The sequence below is a fragment of the Hypanus sabinus genome, unplaced genomic scaffold, assembly GCF_030144855.1.
Source record: "Hypanus sabinus isolate sHypSab1 unplaced genomic scaffold, sHypSab1.hap1 scaffold_88, whole genome shotgun sequence".
Taxonomy (NCBI): Eukaryota; Metazoa; Chordata; class Chondrichthyes; order Myliobatiformes; family Dasyatidae; genus Hypanus; species Hypanus sabinus.
The window spans coordinates 436,237-452,982 of NW_026781732.1; the positions used below are offsets into that span (position 1 = coordinate 436,237).

At 44.3% G+C, this 16,746-nt stretch overlaps 2 protein-coding genes across 3 annotated transcripts in view; both read left to right on the top strand.

Annotated features, from left to right (window-relative positions):
- The window catches only part of LOC132390375 (zinc finger protein 239-like), a 445,145-nt gene that overhangs the window by 349,107 nt on the left and 79,292 nt on the right, over positions 1-16,746 (top strand). The gene's annotated exons all lie outside the window — the stretch shown is intronic.
- LOC132390381 (NACHT, LRR and PYD domains-containing protein 3-like) overlaps positions 1-16,746 on the top strand; it is a 58,601-nt gene that overhangs the window by 35,226 nt on the left and 6,629 nt on the right. For both annotated transcript variants that reach the window (XM_059962998.1, XM_059962999.1), the window contains exons 9-11: positions 2,222-2,388; positions 4,288-4,459; positions 4,562-4,627. In XM_059962998.1, the coding sequence (XP_059818981.1) occupies positions 2,222-2,388; positions 4,288-4,459; positions 4,562-4,627 (405 nt within the window). The remainder of the gene's footprint in view (positions 1-2,221; positions 2,389-4,287; positions 4,460-4,561; positions 4,628-16,746) is intronic.

A 16,746-nucleotide genomic window follows, 5' to 3' on the forward strand; every position in this document is an offset into this window, starting at 1 on the left:
AGACATCCTGCACAAGCACTCCCATGCCGCTTTGTACCTCAGGTTATTGAATTTTCATTCCATTCAGTAAAAGGACAACCCTTTTATTCCTTCTAACAAAGTGAATGATCAGACATTTCCCGACACTGTATTAAACATGCCATATCTTCGCCCATTCTCCCAATCAGTCCAAGTACTTCCGCGTTCCGAGGATAGCCTCTCTACTTCCTCAAAACTACCTTCTCCTCCTCATATCATCTGGAAATCTGGCCACTAAGCCTTTAATTCTGTTATCGAAATCATTGAAGTATAACGTTCCCAACACAGATGTCTATGGAACACGACTAGTCACCAGTAGCCAACCAGAAATAGAAACCCTTTGTCCTACTCTTTGCCTACAGCCAATCAGCCAATCCTTAATCCATGCTAGAACTTTTCCTGTAACGCCGTGGACACGTAACATGTTCAGCAGCCTCTTGGGTGGCAACTTGTCAAAAGCCTTCTGAAAATCTAAGCACACATTATCCACGGATTCTCCTTTGTCTATCCTGTTTATTATTTCTACAAAGAATTCCAACAGATTTGTCAGGCACAATTTTTCCTTGAGAAATCCATGCTGACCACGGTGTACTTTTATCATGTGCCTCCAAGTACCCGAAACCAACTACCCTTGGTACCCTTAAGAGTATCAAGTACCCTTAACAATCGACATCTAAACTTTTGCAGCCAGTGATTTCAGACTACCAAGCCTATAATTTCATTTCTTCTGACCCAGTCCATTATTGAAGAGAGTAGCAAAATTTGCAATTTGCCATTCCTTGTGAGCCATGCCAGAATCAATGAATTCCTGAAAGATCATTGCTGGCACTTCTACATATGCAGTAAAAAAAAAGCTTAGCTGGAGAATACAGGAATATCTTGAACAGTTTCTTCTGCTGTGGCTCAGAAGAGAACAGAGATGTAGTGATGATGGAAGATTCCTTAGTCGGAGGAACAGAGATGAGATTTTGTGGGCACGATGCAGAGTCCCGTATGTTATGTTGCCTCCCAGGTGCCAAGGACGATTCGGTTCAGTTCCACATCATTTAAAAAGTGCAGAAGGAGTGAGTAGCACAGGTAGTAAAGGTGAGGTGGTTCTGGTAAGAGATTTCAGGGAGCTAGGTAGAAAACAGGCCTACCAGAGTAGTAATTTCAGGATTACTGGCCAGCGTGGGGATAAATATACGATGACTTGGCAGATGAATGCATAGCTAAGGAACTGGTGCGGAGGGGGGAGGGGTGAGTGGAGGGTTCAGATTTATGTAGAATTGGACTTTGTAGCCAGCACAACTTAAATGCCATCTATAAATTTGCTGACAATAAAACCATTGTTGCCAGACTTTCAGATGGTGATGAGGGGCGAACGGGAGCGAGATACATTAGATAGTGATCGAGCGACAACCTTGCGCTCAATGCCAGTAAAACCAAAGAACTTCAGAAAGGGTATAACAAGGGAACACACACAAGTTCTCAAAGAGAGATCAGGTGGAGAGAGTGAGCAGTTTCAAGTTCCTGGGTGTCACTATGTCTGAGGGCCTAACCTGGACCCAAAATATCGATGCAGCTATTCAGAAGGCTATATTTCATCAGGAGTTTGAGGAGATTTGGTATGTCACCAAAATCAGTATTGCGCAAATTTCTAGACGTACCATGCAAGGCATTCTAACTGGCTGCATCTTTGGCACCCTAGCTGTTTATATGTCTCCAACACTTTTGCGCAATACTGTAGTAATTTTATGTAACTGCAGCTGCAAAACAAAAAAAAAGTGACATGTGTGAGTGATAATAAACCTGACTCTGATATGGGTCTTTATTGTGTACAATGTTGGAAGGGGTCAAAGCGAGGCGAATCATGGTTTGGAAACGAGAAGGGAAAGAACACCAGAGAGATATTCTGTAATGATCAATAATCCAGTTGTTTGGAATCAAATGACCTTGTCTCGTGTCTCAGGGCTGAATGTGTCCATGCTCTCACTACACCCCACCCCAGGCACTCCTTTACTGCTACTGTCCTACACCCCTCCCACCCTCTCTGCAATCTGCCCCACACTCCTCACACCATCTTTGCCATGGGTCTCATGCCCTCCCTGCGGCGCATGCTCCATAATCACCTTTTCCAACATAATTTGCTCCCCATCATCTTTACCAACTCGCTCTCCACTCCATGTTGCACAGTACTGCATTTTCATATTTCTATTCCCAGATTCCAAATCTACGATCTCAGATCTCCTGACGCAGTGCGAAGATTATCAGCTGCTCCACCTGACTATTTTCTACCGAGAGAGACTGAAACCTGCAATTGAAGAACGGGTAGAAGGACTCAGCTGGACGTTGAGACAGGAGGGACAATTCAGTGAACAGGAACACGAGGTGATTGGGAGTAACAGCTGGGATCCCGTTCATTTTAGTGAAAGGAGGGATGAGAGACTACGGTCAGGCTGGCTCATCCTCTTGCTTCTGTACACTGCAGTGATGATATTGATCACTGAACAATTTTGTGACCAAAACCTTCCCACCAGGGTGAAAATCAGTGAATTAGAAAATTCCGAACTGCAGATTCAAACTTAATTCATCAGTCCAAATAGGCTGAGCTCAACACAATGCTGAGAGAAATGTGATTCAATGAATCAGCATTAGAAATGAAAACCTGATCAAAATACCCATCAAGGCCTTTGGTCACTTTGGGATTAATTTCATTTCTCCTCATGGACGATGGAAATGTCCAGTTCGCTGCTGCCGTGTGTGATGGGACACCTGGCTACCACATCGATGTGGTCACATTACTCCCGAACACAGCCAGGTGCCTGGAATTTCGCCAATGTGTTGTGACCCTAGAATTAGAATCACACAACAGGAAAATGGGCCATATCACCCTAAAACTTTCCTATCACCTGTTTCTCAAATTATCTTCCGCATTCCATAGTTTCAAACAACATTTATTATCGAAATATGTATACAGTATACAACCCTGAGATTCACTTTCTTACAGAAATTGAAGAAACACAATAGAACCCATTTAAAAAATAAAAACTCACATGACAAAGGCCGCCAAACACCCAATGTTTGATAAACAGAACAGATTGTCCGAACACTAAAAGTAAATAATTAACACCGAGAATATGAACCGCAGAGACCACCAACGTGGAAAGTGAGTCCACGGCCACTGAGCCACATTCACTGCTGCAGCCAGTCCTTGAGCCCAGACCAGTACCGCAGATGTGAGTAAACTTCGTGAATCAGTGAACTAAACACCCTCGCTCGCAGCCGCGGCATCGGAACCTTTTTGATCTGGTCTAGCACTGATATCGACCAAACATTGGCTGATTACTCGCTTTCGGGCCCGTTCCCTGCCACTTTGATCTGGCCACAAGTTCTCATTACCAATGACAGTGGTGGAAGTGTACACTCAAGACGCCAGCTTGCCGAATTTCCCCACAGCACCACACATACACCAGGTCGGTTCAAAAATAACAACTTGCAAATGAAAAACGTTTCAATAATTGGTAGCACAGAAAAGTGTTATTGAATGAGTATTTAGAGTTTTCTTTGCTGCCAATAAAGCTTCACTGTTTTTCACCAGCTCCATTTTTCCAGGACAGTATGAATGTATTCATGATATAGAATCTGATAACCAACTCCGGAAATTCACTTTAGATCAGGCCACATCAGCCCGGAGGATCCTTTAGGACAGTCAATATCATGAACAGGGATTTGTTGAGTTGTCCCAGAGACCAATCAAGACACAATCCAATATAATCGAAGATAGTCAACTTTCCAAATGTGGTATCTGCCAACAGAGGTCATCAGCCCAAGTGTTTGTGGGTAGGAAATGTTCTCACTGAGCTCATCCATGTCACTTCCATCACACTGAAAGAGACAGACCCAGACCAGAGAGCAGCGAGAAGGACAATGCATTGTGCAGGAACAGTAGAGTTGTAACGAGCCATAATCCACTGGTGAATGGCCAATGCCTACCTCACATTGCCGTCACCAACAAAAACATGTAACAGCTCTACAAGCATTATGAAGAAATGTGGCAAAAGTGATTACGTCACTCTGCAATAATAATACCGACTTGTAATTGTGTTCAGTTCGTGTTTCGGTTCCGTTGCTTGAACCCATAGATTTTCAGAATGGACCAGGAGACAGACCGGTGGTTGTCCCGGTGCTCTTGGGCAATGAGACGACTAGTTGAATGTCCCATCAATGAGCATATTTTCCTCATCGTTCTGTGTCTGTCCATCCGATCTTCACTGTTGTTCTTCACAGGAAGTCAAGGAGCTTGCGGAGTGGGGAAACCGGACAGAGAGTTCCAAACTCTTCCTCAGTCTGGTGACGGAGAAAGGCGCAAAGGCCCAGAGAATGATGTGGGAATCCTTTGTGGAAGTGAGGAAGGAGTTACCAAAGTTGGAAAGGATACTGAAGGAAATCCAGGAATTTGGTACCATGAAATAACGCACTCTGACCTAAATCAGATTGAAACTTTCCAGATTTAACAATGCATGTTGGATTCAATTTCATGAAAGTTTTTCGATGTCAACAGGTCCTGATCCATATGAACATATGAATGTCAGCCGTGGCTTTTGTGAGTTATCTTCGCAACTCAAGGGTGAGTGATGAAATAAATGATTCAAACTGATTACTTGACAGAAATGATGTTGAACAGCGATTGTTCATAGATAACTGAAACTAGGAATCCAACTGTCAGTGTTTGTGGAAAGGGATGGTCTTGACTGGAAATCTCTATCAGTGAATTGGTATCTGAGTTGGAACACTTCAGACCTTTTCTGATATTTTGTAAAATAACTCAGTTCAGTATTTTGACTGTTTGGCCATAAGTCACTCAGGCATCTACACCCAGCAAGGTCCTCCTGCCCAAGAAAGCCCTAGACGTTGCTGGCAGTCGGCTGAGGTGTTGTGAATCCCAACAATGCTGGCTGGTAACACAGCAGCATATCCCAGATTGTCTGAGAGTGGGAGAATCAGGAAGTTCTTCCACGGTTAGGGTGACATTGTGGAGTTGCTGTTAGACTACTGCTTTCAACATCAGTGATCTCGGTTCAATTCCCGAGGCAGACTAAGGAGCTTGTACTGTCTCTCCGTGACCGTGTGGGTTTCTTCTGGATTTTCAGGTTTTTTCCCACATTCTGAAGATGGAGTCACAGAGAAGTACAACACAGAAACAGGCCCATCGGCTGATCTATTCCTTGCTGAACCACTTAAACTGCCTACTCCCACTGACCTCCATCCATGTACCTATCCAAACTTCTTAAATGTTGAAATTGACATTATATGCACTACTTTGGGCTGGCAATGTGTTTCACACTCTGAGTGAAGGTGTTTCCCCATGTATTCCCCTTAAACATTCACCGTGGATTCTAGTTGTAGACCCAGATATTGTCAGTGGAAAAAGCTTGCTTACATTTTCCTTATTTATATCCCCCATAATTTTGTATACCTCTATCAATTCTCCTCTTGATTTTCTGCGTTCCAAGGTTTACAGACCTAATCTATTCAAATTTGTGTTATAACTCAGGTCTTCCAGACCTGGCACCGTCTGTGCAATATGTTCACTGAACTCTTTGACAGGTATTTCCATCTTTTCTGCAGGTCACCAAAACTTCACACAATACTCCAAACTAGGCCTCACCAATGTCTTGCACAACTTCAACATAACATCCCACCTCCTGTACTCAATACTTTGGTTTATGAAGGCCAATACGCCATAAGTTTTCTTAATGACCCTGTCTACCCAAGACGCCACTTTCAATTAATTATGTACTAGTATTCCCAGATCTTTTTGCTCTATCACATTCCTTAGTGCCCCACCATTCACTGTGTAGACGGTGGTTGGCCCTATCAAAGTTCAACATCACGGAGTTGTCTGCTTTAATTTGTATCTGCTATGTTCAGTCATTTTTCCTAACGTTTCAGATCCCGCTGCGAGTCATGTTAGACTTCGTTGTTCTCCACTACACCCCAAATATTGATGTCATTGGAAATGTGCTGATCCAGTCAGCTACATTATAATCCAGATCTTTGATATAGATGACAAACAACAACAGACCCAACACCAATTCCTGCAGTACATGTCACCTGCCTCAACTCAGACAGGCAACTCTCTGGCTTATCCCTCAAAGCCAGTGTCAAGTCCAATTTAATACCTCATCTTGAATGCCGAGCAACTGAAACCTCTTCACCAAGCACCCATGCGGGTCCTTGCCGTATTAAAGTCCATCTGGACAGCATCTACTGCCTGGCCTTCATCATCAATTTTCCCGGTAAATTCCTCGAAGAACTCTATAAGTTTGGTTCGAGATGACCTATCACATCACACACGAAGCCATGCTGACTATCCTTAATCAGTCCATATCCAGATGTAGAGGTCACTCTGTTAATTGGTCACATCGGTGTAATTGGGCGCATGAGCTGGAAGGGTCTGTCACTGTGCTGTATCCCTAAAACTAATGAAGCAGTTCCTTCAGCTCAAGTCCCACTCAGCACAATTTGCACGAATGTTAAGCTATACTTCATTTAATCCACATTATGACCATGGACTGAACAGACGTCTGGCAGGGTGTTGAAGCACTGTAAAACTGCAGACAGCCCTGGCTAGACTTAACACACTGTGAAGCACCATGCTGTTCCTAGACTGTCCCGGTACATGGTCGATTCCTGAATACACCCCTGGAGGTTTCATAGAAACATAGAAAAATAGAAAATAGGTGCAGGAGTAGGCCATTCAGCCCTTCAAGCCTGCACTGCCATTCAGTACGTTCATGGAGGATCATCCAACTCAGAACACTGTACCTGCTTTCTCTTCATACCCCTTGATCCCTTTAGCCACAAGGGCCATATGTAACTCCCTCTTAAATATAGCAAATGAACTGGCCTCTCAACTGTTTTCTGAGGCAGAGAATTCCACAGATTCACCACTCTCTGTGTGAAGAGGTTTTTCCTCATCTCGGTCCTAAAAGGCTTCCCCTTTATCCTTAAACTGTGACCCTTCATTCTGGACTTCCCTCAACATCAGGAACAATCTTTCTGCATCGTGCCTGTCAAATCCCTTTAGAATTTTATACCTTTCAGTAAGATCCCCCCTCAATCTTCTAAATTCCAGTGAGTATAAGCCTAGTTGATCCAGTCTTTCTTCTTATGAAAGTCCTGCCATCCCAGGAATCAATGTAGTGAACCTTCTTTGTACTCCCTCTAGGGTAAGAATCGCTTTCCTCAGAATAGGGGACCAAAACTGCTCACAATACTCTAGGTGTGGTCTCACAAAGGCCTTGTACAACTGCGGTAGAACCTCCCTGCTCCTGTACTCAAATCCTCTTGCTATGAATGCCAACATATGATTCGCCTTTTTCACCGCCTGCTGTACCTTCATGCCCAATTTCAATGACTGGTGTACAATGACACCCAGGTCTCATTGCACTCCACTCCCCCCCAACTTTTCCAAATCGGCCACCATTCAGATGATAATCTGTTTTCCTGTTCTTACCACCAAAGTGGATAACCTTGCGTTTATCCACATTAAATTGCATCTGCCATGAATTTGCCCACTCACCTGACCTATCAAAGTCACCCTGCATCCTCTTAGCATTCTCCTCACAGCTAACACTGCCACCCAGTTTCGTGTCATCCGCAACCTTGGAGATGCTGCATTGAATTCCCTCGTCTAAATCATTAATATATATTGTAAACAACTGAGGTCCCAGCACTGAGCCTTGAGTTACCCCACTAGTCACTGCCTGCCATTCTGAAAAGGTCTCGTTTATTCCCACTCTTTGCTTCCTGTCTGCCAACCAATTCTCCATCCACATCAATACCATGCTCCCAATACCGTGTGCTTTAAGTTTGCATGCTAATCTCCTGTCTGGGACCTTGTCAAAAGCCTTTTGAAAATCCAAATATACCACATCCACTTGTTCTCCCCTACCCACTCTACTAGTTAAATCCTCAAAAAATTCTATAAGATTCGTCAGATATGATTTTCCTTTCACAAATCCATGCTGACTTTCTCCGATGATTTCACCACTTTCCAAATGTGCTGTTATCACATCTTTGATAACCGACTCTAGCATTTTCCCCGCCACCGATGTCAGACTAACCGGTCTATAATTCCCCGGTTTCTCTCTCCCTTCATTTTTAAAAAGTGGGGCTACATTAGCCACCCTCCAATCCTCGGGAACTAATCCAGAATCTAAAGTGTTTTGAAAATTTATCACTGTTGCATCCACTATTTCTTGGGCTACTTCCGTAAGCACTCTGGGATGCAGACCATCTTGCCCTGGGGATTTGTCTGCCTTTAAACCCTTCAATTTACCTAACTCCACTTCCCTACTAACATGTATTTGCCTCAGTTCCTCCATCTCACTGGACCCTCGGTCCACTACTATTTCCGGAAGATTATTTATGTCTTCCTTAGTGAAGAAAGAACCAAAGTAGTTATTCAATTGGTCTGCCATGTCCTTGTTCCCCATGTTCAATTCACCAGTTTCTGACTGTAAGGGAGCTACATTTGTCTTAACCAATCTTTTTTTTTCTTTTCACTTATTTTTAAAAAACTTTAACAGTCAGTTTTTATGTTCCCTGCCAGATTTCTCTCATAATCTTTTTTATCCCTTTCCTAATTAAGCCTTTTGTCCTCCTTTGCTGGACTGTGAATGTCTCCCAGTCCTCAGGTGTGCCGCGTTTTCTGGCTAATTTGTATGTTTCCTCTTTGGACTTGATACTGTCCTTAATTTCCCTTGTCAGCTACGGGTGCGCTACCTTCCCTGGTTTATTCTTTTGCCAAACTGGGATGAACAATTGTTGTAGTTCATCCATGCGATCTTTAAATGCTTGCCATTGCATATCCACTGTCAACAATTTAAGTATTATTTGCCAGTCTATCTTAGCTAATTCACGTCTCGTACCTTCAAAGTTACCCTTCTTTAAGGTCAGTACCTTTGTTTCTGAATTAACTATGTCACTCTCCATCTTAATGAAGAATTACACCATATTATGCTCACTCTTACCCAAGGGGCCTCGCACAACAAGAATGGTAACTAATCCTTCCTCATTGCTCAATACCCAGTCTAGAATGGCCTGCTCCCTATTTGGGTCCTTGACATGTTGGTTCAGAAAACCATAGATTATAGACTATAGAATAGGACAGCACATTACAGGCCCTTCGGCCCACAATGTTGTGCTGACCTTCAAACCCTGCCTCCCACATAACCGCCAACCATAAATTCCTCCATATACCTGTCTAGTAGTCTCTTAAACTTCACTAGTGTATCTGCCTCCACCACTGACTCATTCCACGCATCAACCACTCTCTGAGTGGAAAACCTTCCTCTAATATCCCCCATGAACTTCCCTCCCATTATCTTAAAGCCATGTCCTCTTGTACTGAGCAGTGGTGCCCTGGGAAAGAGGCGCTCTCTGTCCACTCTGTCTATTCCTCTTAATATCTTGTATACCTCTATCATGTCTCCTCTCATCCACCTTCTCTCCAAAGAGTAAAGCCCTAGCTCCCTTAATCTCTGATCATAATCCATAGCATCTAAACCAGGCAGCATCCTGGTAAATCTCGGTACCCTTTCCAATGGTTCCACATCCTTCCTATAGTGAAGCGACCAGAACTGGACACAGTACTCCAAGTGTGGCCTAACTGGAGTTTTATAGAGCTGCATCATTGCATCGCGACTCTTAAACTCTATTCCTCGACTTATGAAAGCTAACGCCCCATAAACTTTCTTAACTATCCTATCTACCTGTGACGCAACTTTCAGGGATCTGAGGATATGTACCCCCAGATCCCTCGGCTCCTCCACACTACCAAGTATCCTGCCATTTATTTTGTATTCTGCCTTGGATTTTGTCCTACCAAAGTGTACCACCTCACACTTCTCTGGGTTATACTCTATCTGCCACTTCTCAGCCCACTTCTGCATCCTATCAATGTCTCTCTGCAATCTTCGACAATCCCCTACACTATCTACAACACCACCAACCTTTATGTCGTCTGTAAATTTGCCAACCCACCCTTCTAACCCCACATCCAGGTCATTAATAAAAATCACAAAACTAGAGGTCCCAGAACAGATCCTTGTGGGACACCACTAGTCACAACCTTCCAATCGGAATGTACTCCCTCCACCACGATCCTCTGCCTTCTGCAGGCAAGCCAATTCTGAATCCACCTGGCCAAACTTCCCTGGACCCCATGCCTTCTGATTTTCTGAATAAGCCTACCATGGGGAACCTTGTCAAATGCCTTACTAAAATCCATGCAGATCACATCCACTGCTCTACCCTCATCTATATGCCTCGTCATCTCCTCAAAGAAATCTATCAGTCTTGTTAGGCACGATTTGCCTTTCACTAAGCCATGCTGACTATCCCTGATCAGACTATGATTCTCTAAATGCCCATAGATCCTATCTCTAAGAATCTTTTCCAACAGCTTTCCCACCACAGACGTAAGGCTCACTGGTCTATAATTGGCTAGACTATCCCTACTACCTTCTTGAACAAGGGGACAACACTTGCCTCCCTCCAATCCTCTGGTACCGTTCCCGTGGACAACGAGGACATAGAGATCCTTGCCAGAGGTTCAGCAATCTCTTCCCTTGCCTCATGGAGCAGCCTGGGGAATATTACGTCAGGCCCCGGGGACTTATCCATCCTAATGTATTTTAACAACTCCTACACCTCCTCTCCCTTAATATTATCATGCTCCAGAAAATCAACATCACTCATATTGTCCTCACCGTCATCAAGTTCCGTCTCAGTGGTGAATAACGAAGAGATGTATTCATTGAGGACCTCGCTCTCTTCCACAGCCTCCAGGTACATCGTCCCACTTTTGTCTCTAATCGTTCCTACCTTCACTCCTACCCTACTTGCCAAGGCCTTCTCATGCCCCCTTCTTGCTCTTCTCAGCCCTTTATTAAGCTCCTTTCTTGCTACCCTATTCTCCTCAATAGACCCATCTGATCCTTGCTTCCGAAACCTCGTGTATGCTGCCTTCTTCCACCTGACTAGATTTTCCACTTCACTAGTCACCCATGATTCCTTCACACTACCATTCTATATCTTCCTTACCAGGACAAATTTATCCCTAACATCCTGCAAAACATCCCTAAACATCGACCACAAGTCCATAGTACATTTCCCTGCAAAAACATCATCCCAATTCACACCCGCAAGTTCTAGCCTTATAGCCTCATAATTTTCCCTTCCTCAATTAAAAGTTTTCTTGTCCTCTCTGATTCTGTCCTTTTCCATGATAATGCTAAGGGTTAGGGAGCGGTGATCACTGTCCCCTGGATGGCCACCCACTGACAGGTCTGTGACCTGACCCGGTTCGTTACCTAATACTAGATCTAGTACGGCATTCCCCCCAGTCGGCCTGTCAACATCCTGTGACAGAAATCCGTCCTGGACTCACTTAACAAACTCTGTCCCATCTAAACACTTGGAACTAATCAAGAGCCAATCAATATTAGGGAAGTTATAGTCACCCATGATAATAACCTTTTTATTTTTGCACCTTTCCAAAATCTGCCTCCCAATCTGCTCCTCGGTATCTCTGCTGCCAGCAGGGGGCCTATAGAATACCCCCAGTAGAGTAACTGTTCCCTTCCTGTTCCTGACTTCCACCCATACTTACTCAAAAGAGGATCCTGCTACATTACCCACCCTTTCTGCAGCTGTAATAGTATCCTTGACCAGTAATGTCACCCCTCCTCCCCTTTTTCTCCCCTCTCTATCCCTTTTAAAGCACTGAAATCCAGGAATATTGAGATTCCATTCCTGCCCTGGTGCCAGCCAAGTCACCCTAATGGCCACTACATCATAATTCCATATATGTATCCAAGCTCTCAGTTCATCACCTTTATTCCTGAAGCTTCTTGCATTGAAGTACACGCACTTTCCCCCTGTTACTACCTTTACACCCTTTATTCTGCTTCTCTTTCCTGAAAGCCTCTCTATTTATTGGATCTGGCTTTACTCCATGCATTTCTTTCACCGCTCTATCGCTCCAGGTTCCATCCCCCTTGCAAATTAGTTTAAACACTCCTGAACCATGCTAGCAAACGTACCAGCAAGGATATTGCTCCCCCTCCAGTTCAGGTGCAACCCATCCAATCTGTACGGGTCCCACCTTCCCCAGAAGTTATCCTAATGGTCCAAAAATCTAAAACCCTACCCCCTGCACCAACTCCTTAGCCACGCATTCAACTGCCATCTCCTCCAATTCTTACCATCACTGTCACGTAGTACTGGCAGCAATCCTGAGAACGCCACCCTTGAGATCCTGTTCTTCAGCCCTCTGCCGAGTTCCCGAAACTCTTCCTATCCCTCTTCCTGCCTATGTCATTTGTCCCAACATGTATCATGACTTCTGGTTGCTTTCCCTCTCGTACCAGGATGTCATGCACCCAGTCAGAGACATCCCGGACCCTGGCACCCGGGAGGCAACAAACCATACGGGTTTCCTTCTGTCATTCACAAAATCTCCTATCTGCTCCCCTGACTATAGAGTCTCCAATGACGACAACTCTCCTCTTCTCCATCCCGTCCTTCAGCACCACAGGGTCAGACTCACTGCCAGAGGCCCTGCCACCGTGGCTCACACCTGGTCAGTCGTCCTCACCAACAGAATCCAGGACGGTAGACTCATTATTCAGGGGAATGGCTACAGGGGTGCTTTGCACGACCTGTCTACTCTCCTTCGCTTTCCCCCCTCGGACTGTCACCTAACGTCCTGCTTCCGGCAGCCTAGGTGTGACTACCTCCCTGTAGCTCTCATCTATAACTGCCTCATTCTTCCTTATTAGTCGAAGTTCATCTAGCTGCTGCTCCAGATTCCTCACACGGTCTTCCAGATCGCCCAGCCGCATGCATTTCTGGCAGACGTGACTTTGCGGGAGAGGGGAGCTCCCCCAAGACTGTCATATCTCACAGGAGAGGCACATCACCATCTCAGGAGGCATTGTAAAGACTAACTGGGAACAAGCTGAGCTTACGCTTCTTCTCGTCGAAGCCTCAAATCTCCACTCCTTCACTGGCCCACTCACTCACTGGCCGCTTTCCATCCTGCAGACATTCCAAGAACCCTTAAATTTGGTTCCACCAATCTATATGTAGATTGAAGTCACCCATTATATCTGCTGTTCCTTTATCGCAAGCATTTCTAATTTCATGTTTAATGCCATCCCCAAACTCACTACTACTGTTAGGTGGCCTGTACACAACTCCCACCAGCATTTTCTGCCCCTTAGTGTTATACAGCTCTACCCATATCGATTCTACATCCTCCAGGCTAATGTCCTTCCTTTCTATTGCGTTAATCTCCTCTCTAACCAGCCACGCTACCCCACCTCCTTTTCTTTCCTGTCTATCCCTCCTGAATATTGAATATCGCTGGATGTTGAGCTCCCATCCTTGGTCACCCTGGAGCCATGTTTCTGTGATCCCAAATATATCATATTCATTAATAACTATCTGCACATTCAATTCATCCACCTTGTTACGAATGCTCCTTGCATTGACACACAAAACCTTCAGGCTTGTTTTTACAACACTCTTAGCCCTTATAACAATTATGTTGAAAAGTGGCCCTTTTTGATTTATGCCCTGGATTTGTCTGCCTGCCACTTTTACTTTTCACTTACTACCCTCATTGTACACCGCTGTCTCTTTGCACTTGTTCGCATCCCCCTGCCACATTAGTTTAAATGCTCCTGAACAGCAGTAGCAAATGCTCCCCCTCAGACATTTCCTCATACACTGAACTCCAATGTACACTTGGCAGTGTCCTAATACACTGAACCTCTCTTGCCTGTAATATATTTACAAAGCACTTTTGCATTTTTCTTAAACATCATCATGTCATGTCCCAGACTGGTCTCATAATACATTTTAAGAACTTCTACCCTACTCTTCGCCGAACATTATCTTTGTTTTTTTGTATATGCTTTAATCTGAGTACAGCAACTTCTATCAGTAAAACCATTGATATACCTTGATTTTCAATGTTCCTTACAATTTGCTCTTCATGCCCACATTGGCACCATACTCCCGCTATTCACTTTTGAATGACTCCGGCTAACTGGATGAAGAATTACCTTCAATCAGTGCTGTGGTATACAATTTCTCACCTACTTCAGGATATCTATGTCCAATCCATCTGTTCTCCTTTCCATGACTGCTATGAAGCTTAGTTTCATTTTCCATATTTAACTACACGAAAGAACAGGATCTCTCCTCAACATACTTTAAAACTTACATCCTCTTCAAGCCCTTAATAAAGGCAATCTAGATTCATTTTTAGGGAAGTCGGAATCCACTTCTACGTTGGCACTTCCATTCATAACAGCTCTGTATGATTTATCTACTCCTGTATCTCCTGAGAACTGTTCAGCGGTGTGCGGTATGTCTGAATCGAAGTGGTTGCACTTTTTCTGCAAGAGACTGAGTTTGTTTATAAATTGGCTTTCACTTCACGGTTAAAGAGATGAACATTCTCTTCAAAATATAGGTGCTTTGATTGAGATTTTATCTCAGATTTGTTACTTCAACAGATTTATTGTTCATTACGTTAATGGACAGGGGTTGGGAATCCGACTTCGATGCAGCTCGATGACCTTCGTCTGGTCAGGGAGATTGAGGAGGTGATAGATAGGAGCTATGGGCAGGTATTCACACCGGGGCCTTGGGAGACAGATACGTTGGTAATAGTCAGGAGAGGGAAGGGCAAGAGAGCATCCCTGTGGCTGTCCCTGTTAACAATAAGTATTTCTGCTTGGGTACTGCTGGGGGGGGTGGGACCTACCTGGGGGTGGCAACAGTGGTCGCGCCTCTGGTGCAGAGTCTGGCCCTGTGGCTCAGAAGGGAAGGGAAAGGAAGAGGATGGCAGCAGTGATAGGGGACACTATAGTTACGAGGTTAGACAGAGGATTCTGTGGATGCAGGAAAGAAACGCGGATTTTAGTCTGCCTTCCAGGTGCCAGGGTCTGGGATGATTCTAATCGTGTCCTCGATATTCTGAAGTGGGAAGGAGAACAGCCAGAGGTTGTGGTACATATTGGTAGCAACGGCATAGGCAGGAAAATGGAGGAGGTCCTGAAAAAAAGGCTACAAGGAAAGAATTTGAGAAGCAGGACTTCAAAGGTATTAATCTCGGGATTACTGCCTGTTCCACGAGAGAGTGAGTAGAGGAATAGAATGAGGTAGAGGATAAATGCGTGGCTGGGGGATTGGAGCAGGCTGTAGGAGACAGGTGATAGAGAAGGGATGTGCTCCAACCGATGGCTTGCGATTTGTTTATTTTAATTCAACGAGTATTATAAACAAAGCGGATGTGCTTAGAGCATGGATCATTACTCGGAGCTATGATGTTATGGCCATTACACAGACTTGGACGGCTCAGAGGCAGAAATGGTTACTTTGACTGCCAGGCCTCAGATGTTTCAGAAAGGACAGGGAGGGAGGCAAAGGAGGTAAAGGTGTAGCACTGATAATCAGAGATAGTGTCACGGCTGCAGGAAAGAAGTAAGTTATGGAGTGATTGTCTACGGAGTCTCTGTGGGTGAAAGTAAGGATAGGAAGGGGTCAATAGCTTTACTGGGTGTTTTGTTATAGACCATCCAATTGTAACAGGGATATCAAGGAGCAGCTAGGGAGACAGATACTTGAAAGGTGTATTAATAACAGAGTTGTCGTGATGGGAGACTTTAATTTCCCAAATATCGATTAGCAAATCCCTACAGCAAGGAGTTCAGATGGGGTAGAGTTTGTTAGGTGTGTTCAGGAAGCTTTCTTGACACAATATGTAGATAAGTCTACAACAGGAAAGGCTGAATTGATCTGTTACTGGGAAATGAACCTGGCCTGGTGTCTGATCTCTCATTGGGAGAGCATTTTGGAGATAGTGATCACAACTCTATCTCTTTTACCATAGCATTAGAGAGGGATAGGAACAGGCAAATTAGGAAAGTGTTTAATTGGGGTAAGGGGAAATATTAGTCAATCAGGCAGGCACTTGAAAGCATAAAATGGGAACAGATGTTCTCGGGGAAACGTACGGCAGAAAAATGGCAAATGTTCAGGGGATATTTGCCTGGAGCTCTGCATAGGTACATTCCAATGAGATAGCGTACACACCATGGTGTACAAAGGCTGCTATAAGTCTAGTCAAGAAGAAAAGAAAAGCTTACCAAAGGTTCAAAAAAGTAGGTATTGATAGAGATCTAGAAGGTTATAAGGCTAACAGGAAGGAGCTTAAGGAAATTAGGAGAGTCAGAAGGGGCCATGAGAAGGCCATAGTGAACAGGATTAAGGAAAATCCCAAGGCATTCTCAAGTCTGTGAAGAGCAAAAGGATAAGACATCAAATAATAGGACCAATCAAGAGCGACAGTGGAAAAGTATGTATTGAACCAGAGGATAGCAGAGGTATCCTCTGCTTCAGTATTCATTACGGAGAAGGATCTTGGCAACTGTAGGGATAATTTACAGCAGACTGAAAATCTTGAGCATTTATATATTAAGAAAGAGGATGTGCTGGAGCTTTTGAAAAGTTGGATAAGTCACCGGGACTGGACGAGGGAGGAGATTGCTGAACCTCTGGCAATGATCATTAAAGGGGAACAGCAGAGGTTCTGGAGGATTAGTGAGTTGTGGATGTTGTTCCCTTATTCATTAAACAGAGCAGAAATAACCCAGGAAATTA